The sequence below is a fragment of the Struthio camelus genome, chromosome 8 (genome assembly GCF_040807025.1).
Source record: "Struthio camelus isolate bStrCam1 chromosome 8, bStrCam1.hap1, whole genome shotgun sequence".
Classification (NCBI taxonomy): Eukaryota; Metazoa; Chordata; class Aves; order Struthioniformes; family Struthionidae; genus Struthio; species Struthio camelus.
In genome coordinates this window covers 9,574,389-9,596,051 of record NC_090949.1, presented here as the reverse complement: position 1 = coordinate 9,596,051, position 21,663 = coordinate 9,574,389, and the positions used below count along the sequence as shown (strand labels likewise).

At 42.3% G+C, this 21,663-nt stretch overlaps 1 protein-coding gene across 3 annotated transcripts in view; it reads right to left on the bottom strand.

Annotated features, from left to right (window-relative positions):
* The window catches only part of MTA1 (metastasis associated 1), a 93,037-nt gene that overhangs the window by 2,422 nt on the left and 68,952 nt on the right, over positions 1–21,663 (bottom strand). Inside the window, exons 17-20 of one of the 3 annotated variants that reach the window (XM_068952028.1) lie at positions 20,740–20,775; positions 12,699–12,710; positions 7,498–7,529; positions 4,550–4,701 (exon numbers count right to left, since the gene is read on the bottom strand). In XM_068952028.1, the coding sequence (XP_068808129.1) occupies positions 4,550–4,701; positions 7,498–7,529; positions 12,699–12,710; positions 20,740–20,775 (232 nt within the window). The remainder of the gene's footprint in view (positions 1–4,549; positions 4,702–7,497; positions 7,530–12,698; positions 12,711–20,739; positions 20,776–21,663) is intronic. The other 2 variants (XM_068952030.1, XM_068952031.1) reach the window with 2 other exon arrangements.

Here is a 21,663-nt window from a genome sequence, read left to right as displayed (position 1 = left end):
AGTTGCTTAACAGACTTAAACTTCAGGGGAGAGGAAGGTACATAGGGCCCATGCACAGATAATGCAAGCACATAAATCTTTCTCCAGAGATCTCCTCTCAAACTTTGTACTTCCTCCCACGCTGTATGGGCCCAACCTAGAAATCGGAGATGAATTCAAGTCTCACATTTGTTAAGTATTTTCCTATAATGCTAGGAGGGGAGAAACAAGTCTTATCAGAGAGAGGAAACCCACTTCCAAGGGGAGAGAAAGGAAACAGGCTCTCCAGCTTGAATAAAGGGGGACATGCCGAAGGTTTAAAACAAAGTAGAAAGGGTCAACAGAGAATGATTACTCACTGCTATCTATCAACACCAGGTTTGGAGCTAAAAGTAGCACCTTAAAAAACATCCCACAGTTTATAATTAAAATGAGGAATTCATTTCTGCAGGATGTTGTGGCAGACAAAGGCATACAGAGATTAGAAAGGAAAATAGTATATACATACTCACAGAGGAATAGTTCACTAGAACCTACTAAATACAGTGATCTGAACGCTACCATCAGCTCAGGAACTTGGACAACAAGGAGGGTTTGGTGAGGAAGGACTGCACCTGCCTTTAGAGACTCCTACCTTACAGATTGTTTGACCTCCTGTGAGCGTGCGGATACTGGGCTAGAGGAAGGGCTGCCACATCAGTTTTATTTTCCACAAACACAACCATCCATTCCCCAAAGGTAACTTTCACATTTTATAAGCCAGGCTCCAGAAGAATAAGCAGCAAGGCGTAAAAACAGTTTTGGTCACTCCACGTTGTTGGGACCACTTTTCTCCCCAAAAGACAACACGTTCTTAGATGGAATTTGTCAGCTGCTTTCCCCCCCTAACATTTACCCTCCCCACCAGCATCACTGAGAAAACAACAGCAACTTCAGTTGAAGATTCTGAACCAGTTCTGGTCAGATTTGGTCATCTCTTCATGTGCTTTTTTGCCCACAGAAGAGAACAAACCCGCTACACAGAGGCTAAACGCACAAATAGACACACTTTTTGTTTGTTCAGCGTCCCCATTTCTCCAACTTCTGAAGTTGAAACGGGGCAGGGGGAGGGAAGGGAAATATCGTGAAATGACAATTTTTCCAAGACTCATTTAAATGAAGTTGAGCTACTTCCAGCCAGCGCACTCTGTACAGTATCTGTGTGCGCTATATGAAAGATAGCCGCCATCCGAAACACGTGTCTCGGTAGTTCTAGATTCTGATCAGCTCCCCCCTGCCTCCCTCTGCACGAATCATCAACGCCGAGCTCCCCAAGTTTCTTACTGTGAAGCCTGAATTCAAAGTCTTATTTCTTTCAGTCCACCAACGTTTGAAATCGCTCCAAGTTTTCTAGTACCATTCTCAACAGTACTACCCAAAAGGGGGGTGGAGGGGGCGCAAAACCTTCGGGAAAACCTGCGTTCTGCAACTGAAAACACAGTCTGACCCTCAGCTAGAGGATGATATGCAGAGATCACTGTTAGATTGGTTGCCACAGAGCCAACACAAAGCTCAGATTGTTTCAGCGCTCACAAACAAGCCTTACATTCTTGACACTGGAATGCAGCAGATGGTTCAGGGAAAAGTTAGAGGTGAAATGCCCAACAGAAAACCCGTGCCGCTTACAAAGCTACATCACTCAGGCCTCCCTGCTTTTCAGCAGACTGCCAAACATCTCTTTTCAGCACTCATCAGTCAGCTACGCAGCAAGGCTGTCAGACAAAGGAGCCTGTTCTTTTTTTAAAATGGAGGAGATAAGGCCTTACAGAGCTGATGTCTATCAGTGTGCTATGATTTCTGCGTTTGAAACGCGCTGGCCGCTGTGATCTTTCCTGCCTTGGCCAGTGGGCTCTAAGAGCAGGCAAGTCTCTGCCCCTGCAGTAAGTTGTTCTCAAGGCCAATATCACAGTTAAAGAATATTCTTACTGTTCTGTAGAGATCAAAGAGCAAGACCTTGTAACAGGGCCAAGACATTTCTACCAGGAACCTGCAGCATTTCTTGAGGGCTGCACGATGAATACGTCAACAAGTGTTTTGTAGACTCAGGATTATGAAATAAGCCTTGAGCATCTAAGGACTGAGCTAAGAGACTGAACGCTCTGTGTTTGAAATGGTACGTGAATTCGTCAGAGCTGAACGTCTGCAACAGGATCGCAGTATCTCTCTCCCAGAACATGAGGGCAACAGAAATAAAATAAATTGTTTCTCTTGAAAATTAAGTATTTCTCTCACTCTGCTTCCATCTACAGAAAGAATCCCACTTCTTGCTTTCACAGCACCTCAGAGACAGAAGAGTAGAGAGAAAGTGAAGATACTTTGAAAAGATCAGGTGCAGAGGGCAGAAGGAAACAGCACAACATACATCATCTGTGCTGCCAAACAAACGAGGTTACGCTGGTAAGGCAAGGGACTTGACAGATCACGTTAGTAACAAAGTCTAACAATCTACTCATTCATCTGAGTTACACGCCCAGGCCTCATGCTAAGAGATTTCTTCAGCCCTCCTTTCCGAGCACAGATCTGGTAGGTATTGAGTCTTGTCATCCTGAAGAGCATTTCGTTAAGGCAAACCTGGCACCACTGGCCAAAAAGACTCAAATCTTATGGAGGTCACCTGCAACTTCCATCACCTTGTTTGGATCTCACCAGAATACATCCTGGCATTTATAACAGGTCCTTGAAGGAACAAATAGTTCATTCATAAGCACGGCAACCTCTCAGAGATGGAAGGTGCAAGATGCCCAGGGTTTACGAACTTTCTGTGGCATTGCTTGCCAACACATCTAGTCACTATCGTGTCCTTTAAGTCCTAGAATACGCTTTAATATCAAACAGGTGTCAGGCAGCTGTAACTAATGTGTACATGTTTACACTGAAGACCAATTCTTCCCTTCGCAGTAAATGCTTTTCCCTGTGGCTTTCCAGGATTACGTTGCTTCTTGACAGGCAGACAGACATGAAATACACAGCTGCATTAGGAGCACCCATAGGAACAGGTCTGACAGGGAAATGAATTGTATGTTTATTCTGAGTTCCAATAAGGGGCTCTCCTACACGCAGCTCCTCTATCAGCGATGCCTTATTTATCTGACTGTCCAATGGACCAGCAACTCAAAACATTACCGCTCTCAGCCTGTCTATGAGGGAGACCTTTGGCACGGGGCCTGCAAAATAGTCACCTGGCACTTGAAACGCTGCAGACACTAAGAAAGAGGTTGAAGATGCCAGGGCTGACCGACAGTCAGAGTTCAAATTTAGTAGTAATACAGGGACTGAGTAATCAAAACTCATGTCCTCCTTGGTTACTTGTCAGGACTCGGGTGTCCGATAATTCCTAAGTCTCTGTTTGCCAGGTACTGGAGCAAAGGACCAGCACTGTAGCTTTTTGCCTGTCAGGGCACCGATACTGACAGCAGCAGATAACTCCAGCCAGACAAGGAAGCTAGAAGGCACCTCTGCTTGCAGAGACGGCCAAAGAGGCAGCCTGCGACTTGGCTCTGACCTTCCTCCAGGTTACCTAGGAGAGAGGCATCAAGTGCTTGGGAAGAAGCAGCACAAGAAAACATCTCTACCTTTCTCATCATACCCCAAGATGAGTCCTCCTTTCCTGGGAATAATACAGTACTGGGAACACAGTCACAAAAGCTTTGCTTCTACTGCGCTGTCTGCAGCTTGCGCATGGAGTTTCAGTTTAAACTCATGCAAGAAAAGCTTCTTATTATTTTTATTCTGTGGGTAAAGGGACAAGAATGACTAGCATAAGCAGCAGTGCTGAAGGAAGAATATGGACGCTACAGGGCTTAATCTGGCCACTGCTGGTGAGGGGAAACACTAAAGAAATAGAAGGCAACTCAAACCTCTGTGCCACTTGCCGTATTTCATTACTTAGACTCACGGAGAGACAGTCTGAGAAGTATTGCAACAGACTTTAGCATGCAAGAGGACATCCAGAGTGCACACAGCCTCAAAACCTTATTGTAGCCTAAAGAATCTGATCTTGTATGCACGAGGGAGGAGCACTACAACAGTGGAACACATATTGCTGTCTCCAGGCATAAGTCAGCAGCTTCCAATATACTAACAACAAAGTTTTGGATGCAAATTTATCCAGGCTTTAATGGCAAGCAGAATCCCATGTTCCGGAAGCTCTGTGACTCAGTGTTGTCCATGAGCCAGATGGCCTCTATTGTATTACTGACATGGGACCTTCAAAGACATTTATGGGTCTAAAGCAAGGTGAACTCCCCATTTCAGTCTTCCGCCCCTCGTTGCCCATCTCCTACAGGAATGGCTCAGGAAGAAAAAGAATCTGCTTGCTCTGGAACACAGGTATACGATTAGGCACATCAGACAGAATTAGGTACATCACAGCCTCTGTTCAACCAAACTCCTGAAGTGGATTCTGTGTTCAATATGTAGCAACAGGTCTGCTAAAGAGATCGCCAACTAACCACAAGATCAGCTGCAGCACCCACAAGAACAGAAACCAGAACACCTCCCTTAAAGGCTATGAAAAGACCAAGTCTCCTACCTGGTTTCTTCCGTGGCCATGTAAAAAACATCGTCTGGAGCATCAATCCAGTTCATCCTCCTCCTTTTCACTGGAGGCATGGATCCACCACGAATTAATCGGACTTTTGTTGGGTATGATTTCCCATTGAGCAGCAAGTTTCGGCTTGGTCCCTAACATGATACATAAAAAAGTACAGTTATGGACTGTAACAAACCTGTAGTAGCACGTGATAAGCACTCAAACAAACGAGAGGAGGATTAAAGTTTTCATAGCAAATGTTGAGAGCTTCTGGTAAACGTGTCTCCTCTTGACCACGACCGAATGCAGAATTTGCAAAAAAAAGCAATGGGCCACAAGCACTAGAACTTGGGCACCTTCAGTATACAATAGGACTGCAATACTCCAACAACAGGATGAATAATAAATGGAAGGTATCACCAGTAATCTGTTGCTTGTGTCTAAAAGATGACATAAGGCTTAAAAGATTGAGCATAAGACTTCGATTTCAGCTACTACCATAAATCTAGAATAACTCCACTGATTTCACAGAAAAAAATCTAGCTACACAACAAATGAGATTTTAAATTCTGAGTTTTATATTGTTCTGGGATGCCAAACTTACCTATATCCTTTTTGTTCTAGAGAGGTTAATATTAATGAGGATAGCATATAATTAAATACGTTTCTGAAAAAAAAAAACCCCTAGAACTAGAAGCTTAACAGCTTTCATCATAAAATTCTTGTAGCATTTAACAATAGAGATCTCCCATATGTAATACACTTGCTTTGCAAATCAACATGGCTATTGTTTCCCAGACCCACAATACCCCCTTCCACTCAACTGAAAAAGTACAGGTTCTTATTAAGAAAGGTGCAGATGCAAGGGAGCAAAGCTTCTCAAATGCAGCTGTCCTTGATCATGTGGAGTCCAGTTCTGCTGCCCCTCTTCCTGCTGATTAGCACATTAAGAAATCCCACGGAAATCAGTAACAGTCAGGAAAGGTGCAAAATGAGGGCCTAGAAAAATCTCATACACATAAATTAAAGCTGGTCAAAAAATGCCCCAATAGAAATTTAATTCTGGTACTTCAGAGTCCATCCTCCTAGATCAGTCCATCCTCCCAGATCAGACCATCTTCCCTGATGCACCAAGGCTTCCTGTTCTGTCCCCCCAAACGGGAACAGAGCACTAGGCAAGAGGGATGTCTAGGCTGGGACACCAACCTCCAGATGGAAGGTGGGACATGAGGTACTCAGGCCTTAAATGCCAGGGTACAGCAAAATGACTGATGACTTGTTTTTGACCAGCCTTAATAAACTAAAAGAAGCAGATCTGTCTAGCATAGAAAATAAGACCTTTAGACCTAAGCAAACAAAATCCCACCTTCTAAAATCCTAAGCTCTTCAAAGCAGTTATACAAGTGCAATAGACATTTTAATTTCTTGGTTGTCCAGCTGTGTTATACAAGACAATTTCAGCACCACAGCAAACCACTGAAATTCTTCAAGAATAGCTTTCACATTTGAGGTTTATCAGGAACAAGGCTTAGAACAAAAGGTTTGCTTGTGTCCTCCCCCCCCCGCCCAAGTTTCCTCCAAGATAATCCTTTTCATTAGTGTCGAGAAGGGTATTTTCTCCCCACTTTCTACATATACAGGAGAGCAACTCCAGAGAAAGTTTTTTGGAAATTTATAAAGGTACCCCATGTGCTTGGAGTTTGCCTTTTCTCTACCTGCACAGAGCAATATGTTTCCAAAGACACGTCCTGAAACGTGGACCGTTAATTTTCAGTTCGGTAGAACACTCCATCACGCAACCAGAAGTCAAGACAGTTCAGGGCTTTCAGCCTTGTAGCTGAAAACGTTAGGTCATCACAGATTTCTCCCACTGCACTGAGTTGGTTTATACAACAGACACAAACAAGTAGCCAGTCTCCTCAGTGACAAGAAGTAAAACCGATTTCAATGAGGAATACAATTTACCACTTCACATCAGTTGCTCAAGTAACAAACGGAGCGAATGCTTCATCACTACAAGCAGACTAGCATGCTCAAGTCATATCCTACCCACGTGATATTACGCACTATCCAAGAGCGTTCTTAGATTTAGTAATACTTGTGATCGTTACTCAGTAAGCACCATTCATACCTGCTGCAGATTTACCCATGTCAGAGCGACTCTACTGACTCTAGAACATGGTGGCAGTTCACCTACTGAGGCGAGCTCCACTCTGTCAACTCCAGGAGAGGAGATAGATGCTTTGTGGCAAAAATTTAAGCTTGAAGCTCTCTCCTGTGAGTGAAGAGACATAACATCAAGGTGCCACAGAAGTCACCGGTAAGGGGGGGAGCGATGCACAGCCTTTGTGCTGGCCCCTTGACTCACAAGAGAATTTCACGAGAAAGCATTTTGCCAGAGAAATATCAATCAGACTGGCTATTTGCTTCTGTCCTTTGATAAAACTCTCAGCATAATGGATGAAAGGCTAGGAATCATTTTTACTCAGAAAAAACAAGCATTCTCAGCAGACAACTTGCACACTAACTTCCTAAAAATAAAAAATAAAAAAATAAAGGAACTGTTTTCCAAACAATCCCTTCCATCGTTTAAGCCTTCCTCCTTCAGTGAAGCACGTTCCACCTAGAAACACATCCCAGGACTTTGCTATAAACAGCCACTCATTTTCTGTATGAGCAGAAACAAAATGTTCCATGCAAAACAGAACTTCATTTACATATATTGACTTGGGATTTACATTTTATTTAAGCACTTGGACTTTCCATATGCCCAAGGTTTGTTTTTTTTTTTTTTTTTAAAGATTTTCCAGTGAGATTCAGAAATTATGACCAGCTGTAAACAGCAAAGACAGAAGTGAAATACTATGGTTTAATGGGGTATTCTATCTAGAGGATTAATAATTCTTCTTTTGCTTTTCCTTGTTTTGGTTAAACGAACATTCTCTTACCATTTGTCTGGTTTGTCCGTGGTTAGGCAGACCTAACAAACAGGAAAGAGAATAGAGCTGGTAAGACCATTGCTTTTCCAAGACAGAAGTACAAAATCAAAACACACGCAGCTATGTTCACGACTGGGTCGTTTTGCTGAAACGAGAGTTTTCTACCAAACTAACTTCTCCCCTCCTTGAAAGGTAACTGAGAAAAGAGCTTCCTTAACAACATATTTTGAAGAGCAAGACCCGCAAAAAAAAAGAAGAAAGAAAAAGAAAAAAGAAGGAGTTCCATTTGCTCATTCTTTTCTCCATTCATTCATATCTTTCTTCAAACTACCGCTAAAAGTACACTTCCTCTTTCATAGCTAAGATTTTCCTCAATTCTTTAGAGAAAGAACAAAAAAAAACCCCAGATATTTTGTTTATTTTTGAGGGATTTACTGAAATCAAGGAGAAGGCGAAAGAAGAAGGCATCACACTGTCAAGACAGCAACGTGCATAAATCTTTCCTATCACTCTTGGTTCCCCAGGGAGCTCTTGAGCTCAGATGTTGCCTACGAACTGTTAGCAAACAGATTATATCTGCTAAACTGCTCTGAACCTATTGCAAGTAAATATTGCCATTAGCTTAGCTCTGCCAGTCACAGAGCCAAAGTCATACCCCAGCAACACAAGCAGCACCATAAAGCATCAAGCGCAAAGGCTCGATTTTCCTAGATTGCCATTTGCTGTTCTACCGGACATGCTATCACACTGCCAAAAGTCCATGTTTTAGGTGTGGTCTACTGCGTGCGCTGAATCGCACCTTACATATGTGAGACCTTACAGGACACAAAAAAGTCTTGGGATATAAGAGAATGAAGCGTTGCTATAGCGCCGAAAGGTATGGCACAGAACGGACTAGAAGTCTTACTGAACCTTTCTGTCACCACTTTTTAAGTTTTCCAAGATGTAAACTCCCAGAAAACACTATTTCGTCAACATCAAGGCACCAAAGCATCTTTCAGTCCTTTCTGGCCCAGAACCAAGGAGTTCAGTACAATAAAGCAGACAGGTACCATCGGCATCAGGAAATGCTGTCACTGACTGCAGAAATAGTTATGACTATTAATTCTGCTTTCGCATTTACAGCAAGTTTCCCAAACACTACCCATTTGGTTTGGCATTTGACGTCTCCCATTGTTTAGCCAGTTAAGCTGTGATGAGACAACAAAGCTTTTTAAGAACCCAGCAAAAACTGACTTTTACATTTGTGGCTGTACTCCAACAGATTCCTTGAAATTCTCCTTGGTAAAACTGAACACAATGTACTTGGCAAGCACATCAGGAAACACACGGCACAGCAATGCATTGGGAAGGGTAAAGAGGGGAATGGGGGACTTTTTCTGAGCATTGAGTATCATGACACCACATCAGAATCAACAGTTGATATGAACTTTATTTTCCATTTGGTAGAGCGTATGTTGTTAGCTACTTCAAATAGACATCGCTTCACTTTTTGCAGCATCCTCAGAGATGAAGAAAGAGTTGCCAAAAAGATTTATATCAAATCTGTAGAACAGATGTACCAGGCACCAAGTAAGACCAGTATCAACCACTGGTCACTGACAAAGGCAAGGTAAGCTTCAGATAATTATTCCTTTCTACGTAGGGGCAGCAATTTACATTCAAAACACAGCTGCGAACAGCTGTTTGAGACGGATGGACAGAGCGCTCCACAATGCTCAAAAACAGCACAGCCAGCAGGATGCAACTTTCATCTGTTGATTTCAGTCCAAAGAGCTAAGCTCTAGCACTTTTCTTCCCCCCTGCCCCGTAACAGAAAGATAACATTTTCCTCATTCACAGGAGCTCCGAGAGATGCAAATCAACTGATGCTAGTCCCTGGAGAGAAGGCCAGATATTTTATTTTAACTACACTCAGGATTAGCTCTTTTCTTATACTAAGAACATGCTTGATGCCAGAAAGTCTAGCCTACAGGAACAGCTGATATGTGGCTGCTGCTGCCGAGAAGATTACTGCTCACGTACAGCAGACAGTGCTATTCCTATGCACCAAGATTAACCCCAAATCTTCCACAGTGACACAGAACTGAAGGAAGGTTGAGCAGAACTGCGCCCAACTGAGCCTTGAAGCTTCAGAGTCCTCCAACACCAAGAAAACAGCTGGCTAAAACGTGGACACACCTCACCAGTAAGTTATTACTTTCAGGATAAAGCAACCCACGTCAATTTTAGCTGCAATAAGACACAAAACAATGTTACAGTTTTCCAATACAATTTCTATCCTTGCTATCACACTTAAAAGGTATCAATTAGCAAATTAATCCTTAAATATCTGAGAGTTTTCCCTTAGTCATGCTTTGATAACTGCAGTATGAAAGAGTAAATATAGAAATGGACACTTGAAAGCCTACTTTTAGTTTGCAATTTAAATCCTTGCATCGAATACAAGAGCTACTGAAGCACTGTTATAAATTATAACCCAGCAACAGCCACCTAGGAGAAGCAGAGAGACAACACAACATCTGCAACCCATTTTCAGATTTGCTGTCAAGTCAACGGGATGCATCTGTACTGGAAGCAATGCGTTCTTGCCCAAGAGCTTGTGGTGGCTCCTGTGCAAGAGAGGTCTGCGAGACAGGCACCTCTAAGAACTAAACTGATCCTGAGCTTCGGGGTAAGGAACAGACAACCCACCATGTGAAACTTGGTCCCTCCTGATGTTCTTGTTCCATTTTCACCGTTCAAAGCTTGACAGAGATTTCTCACACACATCCGCAAGCAGGTTAAAAAAGTAAGAGAGCATATGAGTACAAACCAGCAGTAAAATCCATCAGGCTCTGGCAGCTCCTCTATAGCTCCAGTATTAGACTAGGAGAAGACTTTTTAAAATATTATTTTATTGAAAGATGCCTAAGAAGCCACAAGGAAGTAAGTGCAGATATTCTTTTCAATGATGTCTAAAATCCAACTGCTTGAAATTAGACCTCTATGTCAGAAGTGACACTAACTTCCTTCAAAGGCAAAAAAAAAAGGGGGGGGGGGAGAAGGTGGGGAGATGTTTTAAAGATTGACCAAAACCTTAAAATCAAAGAGTAAGTGTCCCCAAAGATGAATCTAACCAGGTTTTCTAGTCTTTTGCAGCCAAGAAATTGAAATATTTTCTGAAAACTGAAGGTGTGTGGTTTTTTTTTTTTTTTTTTTTAAAAACTGTACTACAGAAAAACCAAGGCCCTAGAAAATCTGCTACCTTTCAGTTCCTCCTGCCAAAGTCTCCTCTACGCATTTAAACAAAGAGGAAGTTCCAGATGATAAAATGAAGACAAGGTAAATTAAATATACATCTGAAGAAAAGCCTAGATCTCCTTCACCGTAGACAATTCCCCATTACCGAAATGGCAATAAAACAGTTAATCACATTGCAGATATGACGTGAGACCCTCCAAGCATGCCTCGACTCTTGACGAAGGCCTCAGAACCTGTTTAAGTAAGCACAACTACAGATCTTGGCTTAAAAAATAAAATAAAAATAAAAAAACAACCAAAACCACCCCAAGACACCACACACAGTAACAGTGGGTTACTCTGGCTTAATGTCCCCACCTTTCTTGAATCTCAAAGCTGCAGAGGAATATACGTTCATCAAATAAATAAGGGGGGGGAGGGGAGGGACATCACAAACAGCAAATGCAAGTCTGTTACTACTGTTACTTTGCAGCTTTGTTTAATATTTGTGGGATGGGACGGGGCAGAGGGGGCAGCTCTCCATCACCCAGTCCATCTCTTTGCAGGTAATAATCTCCTATCATTTGGATCTAGCACTCTCAGATTTATTTAAAACGTGACAGAAGACTCAAATCTGAATTTTGGGCAGTAACTAGAATAATGCACCAAGACCGCAGTAGGGGAGCAGGGAACTGCTGGCACCCAGCAACACTATTTGGAATAGGGGATCTCGCTTCCAGATCAGCCAACAAGCCAACACAACTGATCCTGTTAGGAGTCCAAGACACAGATGTGCGTGCTTTTTACCGATTCAAACCTACTTGCAGCAAGTCCAGCAAGACGAGGTGCCAGCTCAGAGGTACCATTCAAAAACTACTCCCACAGCTCAAACGCAGCCTCCTTTTTCTCTAGCTCGGCACAATACACAGCTGCCGTTGCCAGAAGCAGGAGAGCCCAAACTCTCAGCAGTAACCCATCCAAACAGACTGGAGCACAGGGAGGTCTGCAGGAAGTTAACTACAGCAAGAAGCTGCAGAAGAAGCCCCAAGCATTGCCACTTTCCTACTAGGGTATGAATATGCCAACGCCCTTCCGTGCCTCAACATCCACACCATTGCCTGTATATTTACAGGCCATTTCATTGTTTGGCACAAGTCTGTGCAGAGCTGATCCTAGCACCAAGGAGTAGCAGCTCAGCTTCTAGCCTCTGAACACACCTTGGAGTTGTTTAATTTATAGCTCCTAAAACTTACTAGCCCCCATCTTTGACATATCCACTATGCACAAAAATATGGCTCCTTCATCTCGTATGAACCTAATTCATCTTTTTTAATCAATCAGGGCAACAAGCAATTAGTCACAGAGGCTGTTTTGGTTTTACTTTTCTTTGCTAAAGAGAAGTACCACGCAGAACATGCAATACGTAACAAAATTCATAAGCACGTCTTCAGTCGCAATGAACACGGCAAATACAAACACTCTCACAACTGGCAGCTTTTAAATAATAATCTACACTAAAATACATGGCTGTGATTTCAAAAGCCACGCTCTTTATATACATTTTCCTTTTTCAAAAAGGAAATTCTCCTCCTGAGATTCCTTCCTTCCCAGCAGTAACAAAAATATCAACAGTATCGCATTTGGAGTGAGCTATTAAAAAAAAAAAAAATGCATGCATGAACGAAACTTGATGAACAAGGATTTCACCTCAAGTAGTCTGTGTGTGTTGACATATACACACACACTTCTTGCAAGCTTATAAGTAGTCTTTAGTACCTCTCTCTTTCTTAAACTGCCAAGAGTGTGTTACAGCTGTAAGCAGATTGAGTGTCCACCTTCTAATAATCAAAGAATAGCGTATAAATTTTCTGGAATGCAAGTGCAACAAGCAGAATAATTTAACTGCATAACAGCTTAAGAGACTGGACTAACACTTTCTTAAAATTCTGTTGTATATAAAAACAATGTTAAAATTACAATGTACTTACCTAAATAAGTTCCTACCAAGATTGGCAAAGGAAAAGGAAAAAAAAAGTTTAAGGTTAAAAAAAAGAAAAAGAAAAAAGAAAAAGGAAAGGTTAACATAGTTCAGAATACAGTAGCCCAGCCCCATGCAACATATACAGAAACACAGACTGTTTTGGTTGTAATGAAACACAGGAGTGATCACATTTCTCTGTTGGATGAATAAACCTGAGACAACATTAAACAAACAGTAACTCCAAATCTGAGATTCCACAAAGAAGAGTTTTGGATTTGTATGAGTAAGCAGTGGTTCTTTGCCCACCTCCTTCCACATTAACCTTGTTGGATTTGGATCGTAGCTCCTGAAATGCTCATTCTACCAGATGACATTAGTTTGCTCCACAGGATCTCACAGATGAGGTCGTCTTCATGTAAAGCAGAACCATGTGCTAGGAGCACTTCAGATGACCCTACGACTACTTTCTTGGCAGTAACTTCCAACTGCAATGAGTCAAAAAGGCAGTAGCTGCCCTGTGGTGCCCAGATTGAAGAGCTACCATCTATCTCAGTGTTGAGCGAATCACTACTGTTCACCTTTCTCTGGCTGTGACACATTGGGGAGGCAATAAAACCACGCACCTCACTTCTCCAGCCTTTGTTGTTCCAAACTGTGGTAGCTAGACACAACCAAATTTTTTGCTGATCTTAGAATTGGGAGTATTCCACTTACATACATGTATCACACGTTCAGAGGCCATTTATGAGTTTGGGGTTCGTATCTTCAAGGTCATTTGCAGTTCTGCCCCTACATACTTAACCCCCCTTTTCCTCTCCACTGCCCTAGGATACGCACTCTACTCTCTCCCAGTCAACATACGCATCTTAGGCTGTGCCATCCCTCATAAATCAAATACTTTTCTGATCTGTTCATCTGTAGATTGTGAAGCCCATCATCTCTTCCCAATTTTGTTTCTAGATCTTTCTCCATAATACCAAAAAGAACTAACCACAATATGATGGCTAAGCTGAAGATGAGTGAAAATATTTTCACTGAACAACTGAATACAAAATGCTACAAAAAATTATCAGAAATAATCTGTACTTTTGGCATGTAACCTAAAGCAAAGAAGCTGCGGTACCGCAGTACTCATTAAAAGCATATCTAGGAAGTAATCCCTGCACGTACCCAGGCTGCAACTGTGGCTTGGCCTGATGCTTTCTTACTCCTTACATGATGACATGACCAAGTTGCAGTCTAGTCCTCAGCTAGAGATCTAAGCCCCAAAGTAATTTCACTTTGGGCATAGCAGCCTTTCAGAAATCAGGTCTAAGAGAGGAGATTTCCCAGTCCTGTAGAGCTATCACTTGCATGAATTCAATAATTAGACGCTTTTAAAGAAAAAGAGTAGCAAATGAAGCTTGGCAAGAATATTTAAATCAATGGAATTCAACTAAAAAAAAGTTTCAGACAGAAGAAGCTTACAAAAATTGCGAAATGTTTAAAAACTATCAAACAAAAACGGTTTGCATGGATAATTTAAGTCCATGATAATTTATGTCACGCTGATCTTCTGAAACAGCACTTTACAAAGATGGTCTAAACTGAAACAAGTGTTCTCAAAATAGAGTTAAAAAATACATAGTGAATCCGCATGCTTATTTTTCCCCCCTTGGTCTCTCTTTTTATCACAAGACCAAAAAGTTAACTCTTTATTCAGCGCCACTAGTTAACTAAGCACTCTCTTTAGGGGTTCACAACAGCTACTCCGTGTACAGATACGGCTGCATCTGTTTGCAGTCTCAGCAACACTGACTGCTGACATTTCATTCTATCCCATGCCAAAACAGAGGCTCTTTCTTCTAGTATCTAAGTAACAAGAACTGATAAGCAATCATGATGCTTGAGAAACTTGCCCAAAAAACAGGATTATGCTATGTTCTACTCAATGTATGCTTTATTTTTGACCAAAGGGAACCCGTGTTCCTCTGGGGTTCAGCATATTTCTTTGCTGTGTTCTTAACCAGTCCTGCAAGTAGATGTAGCACACGCTGATTTTCAGATCTGGGGTCAACTCACGAGCATGGGAAAGGCAATACTGCATGTTGATTTTTTCTTTTTTTTATTTTTAACCTGCCTCCCCATTTCAAGCTCTATTCTGCAAGGCTTAACAGTAGTCTTTTTAATCCATTCATAAAAAAAAAAAAAAAAAAAAAAATCGGATAAGCTTTCAAACTCCTCCGCCACCTGACAGAGCACTGCTTCTTCACCACTAACACTTCCACCTTGATACATACCCTTTCAAAACCTTCCTTAATGCTGCCTCTGTTTACCCTCTGTCCAATACAGTTATCTCAAGTACAGCAAAACTGCATAATCACTACACCAGCATGTTTGCTACTAGCATTCGAGTGCAACCTCTTTCCACTGGCCAGACCAGTCTCACCTTCAAAGAACGGGAAGCTCTCCTCCCACTTCCTGGAGGTTCACTTTTCAGTTATTTAAGCCATTAACTTTGAGCATACGCTCACCTTATTTTTCTACTTCTCTCCTCAGGTTTTTTGTATGCTTTTCAGGAAACTGTGTCCCTGCTGGCCACCTTTTATGCCCTCTTGATTTGCCAGCTGCTTTCACCACCTCAAGACTGTAAAACACGAGGATCACTAGCCACTGCCTCAGACACCAGTCCATTCAAAAATCTTTTTTTAACTAATTGTTCTCAATGTTATACCCTGCCACTGCTCAGGGACCAGATCTGCCCCTGCTGTTCCACAGGACTTGATCCTGCCCAGGAGACATACCCCTACAGGTTGTCTCACATGCACAGGAGTCCCAGGTCTGATACAAACACACAGAAGATACAGCCCTCTGCTCAACTACTGTGCATCTACTGATTTTGGTGAGCTAGCCAGATACGTGCCAGATCTAGAGGAAACAGGTCCAAGTCACCTCCTAACAGCATTCCCTTTTGGTTAAAATCATTCCCAGATGGACAAGCTTCCCTGGGATGGTTATCCTCAACTTTTGGATAACCATCCTTGGATGGTTATCCAGTGCCACAGCTGAGAAAGGAAGACTTGTAACGCTGTTAGTGCAACCAGGTAAGTGCTATCAAACAACAACAATCAAATTTTCTGTAAGGTCTAAGTAACCAGAAAAGACCTTTGAAATAAGCCTGGCTTCCCACATAACCGATGCTAAAGGACTTCCCCGTAGTCCCACCTCAACAGCTGTCTTTGAGAGCAGTGTTTCCACTTTCACCCTCATCTCTTGATAATTAATCTAATGCCACGCTAGGCTGATGAGGGTATAATGCCTCCAGGTCTAGGAGTTCATTCGTATTTCCCCAAGAGGAGGTGAGAAACAATGAACCAGAACACATTAAATTAGATCATCATTCCATTTTGTTTAAGACATTCCCAGCAGTGGGAGCAAGGTATTCCAACAGTTAATTAACCTCATTCAAAAATATGCAGCTTTTTTCTAGCCTAAGTTTTTCTACCGTACCTTCTGGCTACGACAGCTCATTATTCCACTCCTGGCTAAACTGAAAAGGCCTCTATTATCACACTTCTGCTGCTCCTGTGAGTAGTGACAAACATCTACAATTTCCTCTTTGATAAAAGCATTTTCCATTTTAAGGTGTTTCCCCCAGTCCCTTCACCGCTTTCACGGCTCTTCTATGAGCCCTCCCAAATTTTTCAACATATTACTTGGAGCATGATCCACCACCACTTATTTCAGCATTAAGTTTGCTGCTGGGAAAAGCCTTCCCTTTATTCCAGCTACTCATTCATGCTCTCTTTCTTTCTGCCAATTTTTATAGTGCATGTGATGACCCTGAAAAACAAATTCAATCAGATGAAAGCTAAAGTGGTGCAGGAGAGAACAAAGTCCAACAGTGCTCCCTCCCTCCACCCACCCGTAGGAATTTGCACAGAATGAGTATCACATAGACCTCATGTTGGATAACTGCGTGGACAAAAGTAACCAGGGTCCAGAACAGAAAACATCCTCTCCATTGAATACTGTCAGGCAGGCTCCAGAACATTGATGAAAATGGCGGGGGGGGGGGGGGGGGGGACCACACACCACAGCAATAAATTTTTAGCAGCTCATTGCGTTCTACAGCTTCTGAGACTCCATGTCCTTTTAGTGTTTCAAAACCAGGATTCTGCAGGAATTTTTCCATGCTAGCCTAAAGCTGAAGAACAGCTGGAAAGGCCGCTGTATGCCTAATGATGTCTCCAATAAAATTTAAAGGAGAAGCAGTAAACAAAAATGTAGAAAAAAGAACTACAGTGGAGCAAGGGGAGAGAAGAGAGACAAGATGAAGTATATTTCCCTGTTCTTAGGATTCAAGTATAAGGCTAAACTCTAGGTGTCTGGCCAGACAAGTCACATTTAAAGCTTGACGAAATTCAGCTCTCCAAGGTTAGACAGATACCGATGATTCAGAAAAAGAAAAGTTAAAGATACTTAGCTTGAGTTAAAGCAGCAAGAGATAAAAGCAAACAAAATTCCAAAGGAAAAAATCTAAAGTACTCCTAAGTTCAGCAATGTCCACCCTTTCCATATTTAGTTTTGCTCGCTCTAGCTGCGGCAACAACAGTTGCTTTTCCTTTTCCTCCTTGATCTCTCACCACCGAGATTCCCCTTTTCCACCCTTTCCTTTGCTCCCATTACTACCCCTCTTCACAGAGAGTTCAAGCGAATCAACCATGCACACACTTAGTCTAGGTGGTCTCCTTTCTCCATCCCCGCCACTGTTAGGTACTATTTTGGCACAACTAATCATTTAGGAACTGTATTTCCATTTATCCAAGAACGTTCAAGGCATTTCACTAGTTAATTTTTCTGAGGGCTAAACTCTAACCACTGACCACCCATCCACCTAATTACCAAGGGGCGGTAAAGCCTCAGAGGAAAATCTTCCAACAGTGAGGCCTGAAGCAGCACGCAAAAGCCTACGTGAATGTTTTATTTTCAGCAATGTTGGACAGTCTAATTCTAAACAAAGGTAGGTGCTATGGAGTTTAAATGCCTTAGTAACCTCGCCACCAATATCTGTGCATAAACACGGATCTAAATGCTTTACACGAAGCAAAAATACTAGCTAATATCAGGCTTATTCCTTGCATAAGTCTCTGGCTTTCATATTGCTTTAAGGCTCTCCTTGTAGCCAGTTTTTTTGTTTTTTTTTTTTTTTAATACAAACTCAGCACATACAATCTGCTCAGTAACCAGCCATAATTTCCAGCAGCTGAAATGCTTCCAAACCAGTGGGGGAAAGTAATAGCCCAGCAGCACCAAAGAGCTTTACCACCAGCTTTTAGCAGAGACACTTCAACTAAAGCTACCAGCTAGCTGCCACCATGACATTTCAAAGACTCTTACACAGTGAACTATCCAAACCACGTGTCTTACAGGTGCCACCAACAGAGCACGTCAGCAGGAAATAGAAAAAACCCTGCATATATCATACAGTTTTGCAGTAAGTAAACGTATCGCTGAAAACTATTTCAACACAGGTGGACAAAGAGCCTTTCATTTGGAACTGAATTTGTGCAGAGAGAATTTCAGTCCTTCCACGCCGCTGCAGAGCTTTTCTAACATCAGCTTTTCTCGGCAGTACAATACAAAGGCCTAAACCAGCCAGTATACTGCTATAACGCATCAGTAAGTGGGAAAAAAACCTTTGCCAGTATTATCTATAGCAACTGCGTACATGTACTGTTTACAAAGAATCTGACTGGTTTGGGCAAACTGATATTTATAATACTTCAGTTTTACTCTCATTAATCTTTTTCCTGCATTTTAGGACTTGTACAATCCAAACAAACAATCACTTCCGGATAAACGCGTTCATTTCAATTCTTTCACTCTGCTCGCAAACTCATCGGCTCCTAAGTTCTGGTAGCCAAGCTTCATCGTTCTTGCTGCCGTTCACCCCTTCTCCGCGGTGGCTCTAACGCAGGCTCTTCCCTATCCCCTGACCTCCTCCTCTCCCCTCCCACCAGCAGCCCCCCCAAACTAAGAAGTCTACGTGACTCCATCCAGAGACAAGGAGGAGCCTCAGCACCGCATTCCCAGTTCTGGCACAGCACAGAAAGTTGACATTAGCTATCAATACGCAGAGCCAGCAAACTTTACCAGCTTGGACTCGAATAGCAGCCTCACATGCCAGCCTACGGGAACTCGTGCTCCAAGTTGCACTGACACAAACTGGCTCCAGGGCACGGATAGCTCTACCAAACATCTACCATCTGTTTCCTCGTGCCTAGCATATCTCGATCCAAATTCTTTCAACCTTGTTTCCTTGCAGGTGGTTCCCCTCCTGCTCCATCTTGGCAAAGCTTCCAGCAACCCAGAATCAGAAAATATTCCAGATGTAGAAATCGCAGCATCACGAATGCTTCCCACTCACAACTAAAACTCAACCACTAAGTACTCACGAGAACATCCAATTAACACTCAAAGCCCAAGAACGCGAACGAGCTCTGGGATTGAAACGTATTGAGCTACTTTGCAGTTATAGGACCAGATAAAACTCCGAGCATTTCCGCGGCTGGTTGAGAACAGACAGCAGATAAGCAGCAGGCACTCAGTGAGAGCCTGCCCCTGCACAACTTCACGTTCCCTGCAGAAAACCACATATTCTGAGCAGCCTGAACAGGTACTTCACTAAAAACATCTTTTTGCAAACTGCTCCAGTAACTTATTACTGAAATCTATCTAATAAAATATGTATACCAGCAAGCAGATATTTTAAAACATGGCTATTAAAATACAAATCCTCCACCTCCAATAGCACATTTTCAAATTACCAAATCCAGCACTTTACACAGAGAGCGCCTGGGGAAGGGCTCAGTTGTTCTTCTACTTCCCTCCGTCGGGCCACAACATTACACACTCCTGAAGCTCTAAAACGTGCCAGGTGACTCAGCAGGGCCCCTTGCTGAAGAGGATGTTCAGCAGGGAACAGCAGGCATGACCATACGCATGTACTTATTAGGAGCTGTGGAAATTCAGAGAGCTACTCTGCAGCTGTATCTCTTACTACCGGACAAAGCTTCTGAGGAAGCCACACTGACTGAACAGAGGAGTCGAAGAATTTTGTTATTTTCCCCAAAACAAAGTTAAAAACAACATTAAACACTCAGCAACACAATATCAAAGTATATATTGCCAAGAGAGCAAGAGCATTATCCTCATCTTCATTGTACTCTCCACATGCATTTATATATGCATGCATGTAAATATACATAGTAGTCAGCCACCACCTCAGCTGTTAAACACAAAGCTTAACACATCAGGGCATGCAGTGTGGGTCATTTAACGTTAACACACAAACCTAAGTTGTTGTGCTTGCCTGTCTCATATTGACATTTTTATATCCTAACTATTCACAAATGGACTGTGTTACTGAATTTGGCAAAGCAACATTACATATATTTCTGATGGATACATTTTCTGCATTATCCCAAATCAAAACTTCCCAGGAATACTCTTGTCAAGCAAGATTATTTTTTCCCTCCCTGTGGAAATTTAAAGCCAGTGATTTCTATTGCAAGTAGAAAAAGTGCAGAGAGTCCCACGCCAAGATCTGATCCAACAGAAAATACCAAGGCTTGAACCTGACACTTGACATGAATACTGTCTCCTATTTCTTTTGGTCAAATTTGCTAAGTTTAAATTAGTTTAGGACATCTAAAACTTTGATTTTTTTTTTAAAAAAGTTAAACAGTGAAATATCATTATGTTCAAACCAATCATCTCAGGTTTCAATAGTCTTACAAAACTGCTAGAAAACTGCTGTGTGAATGTGAAAATTTAGTAATCAACTCTGAATATCATTTCTTTGTGTTTGTTGTACAACTTGTCTGCACATGAAAAGCCTGGAAGATGATCAGCATAACCGCAGGTGGAATGGTTACCCAAAGAACACTTAGACATCAACACAGAATGTGCACACAGAATCATTAGCCACAAAGCACAGACAAGCCAGCAGATGAAACTAAAAATCACTCTCCTAGCATAAGCTGAGCGCAGCTTCAAGGTCTTACCCCTGCTAGGCATCAACAGGCGCTTCTTCATGTTGCCTGACAGAGCACAAGTGAACAGAAAAGAGAAAAACATCACATCAGCAACCTGAACAGCAGCAGTTTTAAAAGTTCTTAATGTTACAACACAAACAATAAGATATAAAATATTCTTAACTATATTTCAGACAAGCCACATATAAGGTTAAAATAAAAGGTGAAAAATGAGGAAGATTCTGTTCAGCTGTATCAAAAAAAAAAAAAAAACCACCACACAACACACTGATTTTACTCCATAATGACAGCGTAAGTCTACAGGACTACAGGATTAAGACACAGCAGGACAGAATCTGTTTTCCCTCCAAGAAAAAGTCTGTAAGATAATGTAATTTAGCTCTTGCTTACTCCTGGGAGGACAACAGAGATTGTATTTCCCTCCCCATCCACAGTCACTGTTAAAATAGTAGTTCTATTCCTCTGCTACAGAGAGCTATCCTCTCCTCAAAAAAATTATGTTTTTATTCCCTTTAAGACCATTTGAATAGGTCCTTTTATCCTTGTCTGAAAAATGGACTGCCGTTTCCTCTTCTCTGACACTCTGAAGCAACAGCAGCTCTTCAGAACAGAGCCCTGGAGCCCACGCCAGGAACATCCTGCCTCTGTCTCCCACCTCAAACACCTCTTCCATGGCCTTTATCCTCGAAGAGTTGAAGCCCAGCCTCCGCTGCACGGAGGTTCTTGGTGACAGGGCCAACAAAAGCGAATGCTCTCTTTTCGAGCAAGGCAGGAGCAGGTTTATGATGTGCCAGAACCGGCACTTCTGCCTCCCCTCAGCTAAGCAGCAGCCACCTTTCTCAACGGCACGCAGTCTCTAGTAGCTTTGCGGAAACCCAGGAGATCCATAGGTTGCAAAACCACCCAGGAACTGCACAGCTACTACCCACAAGT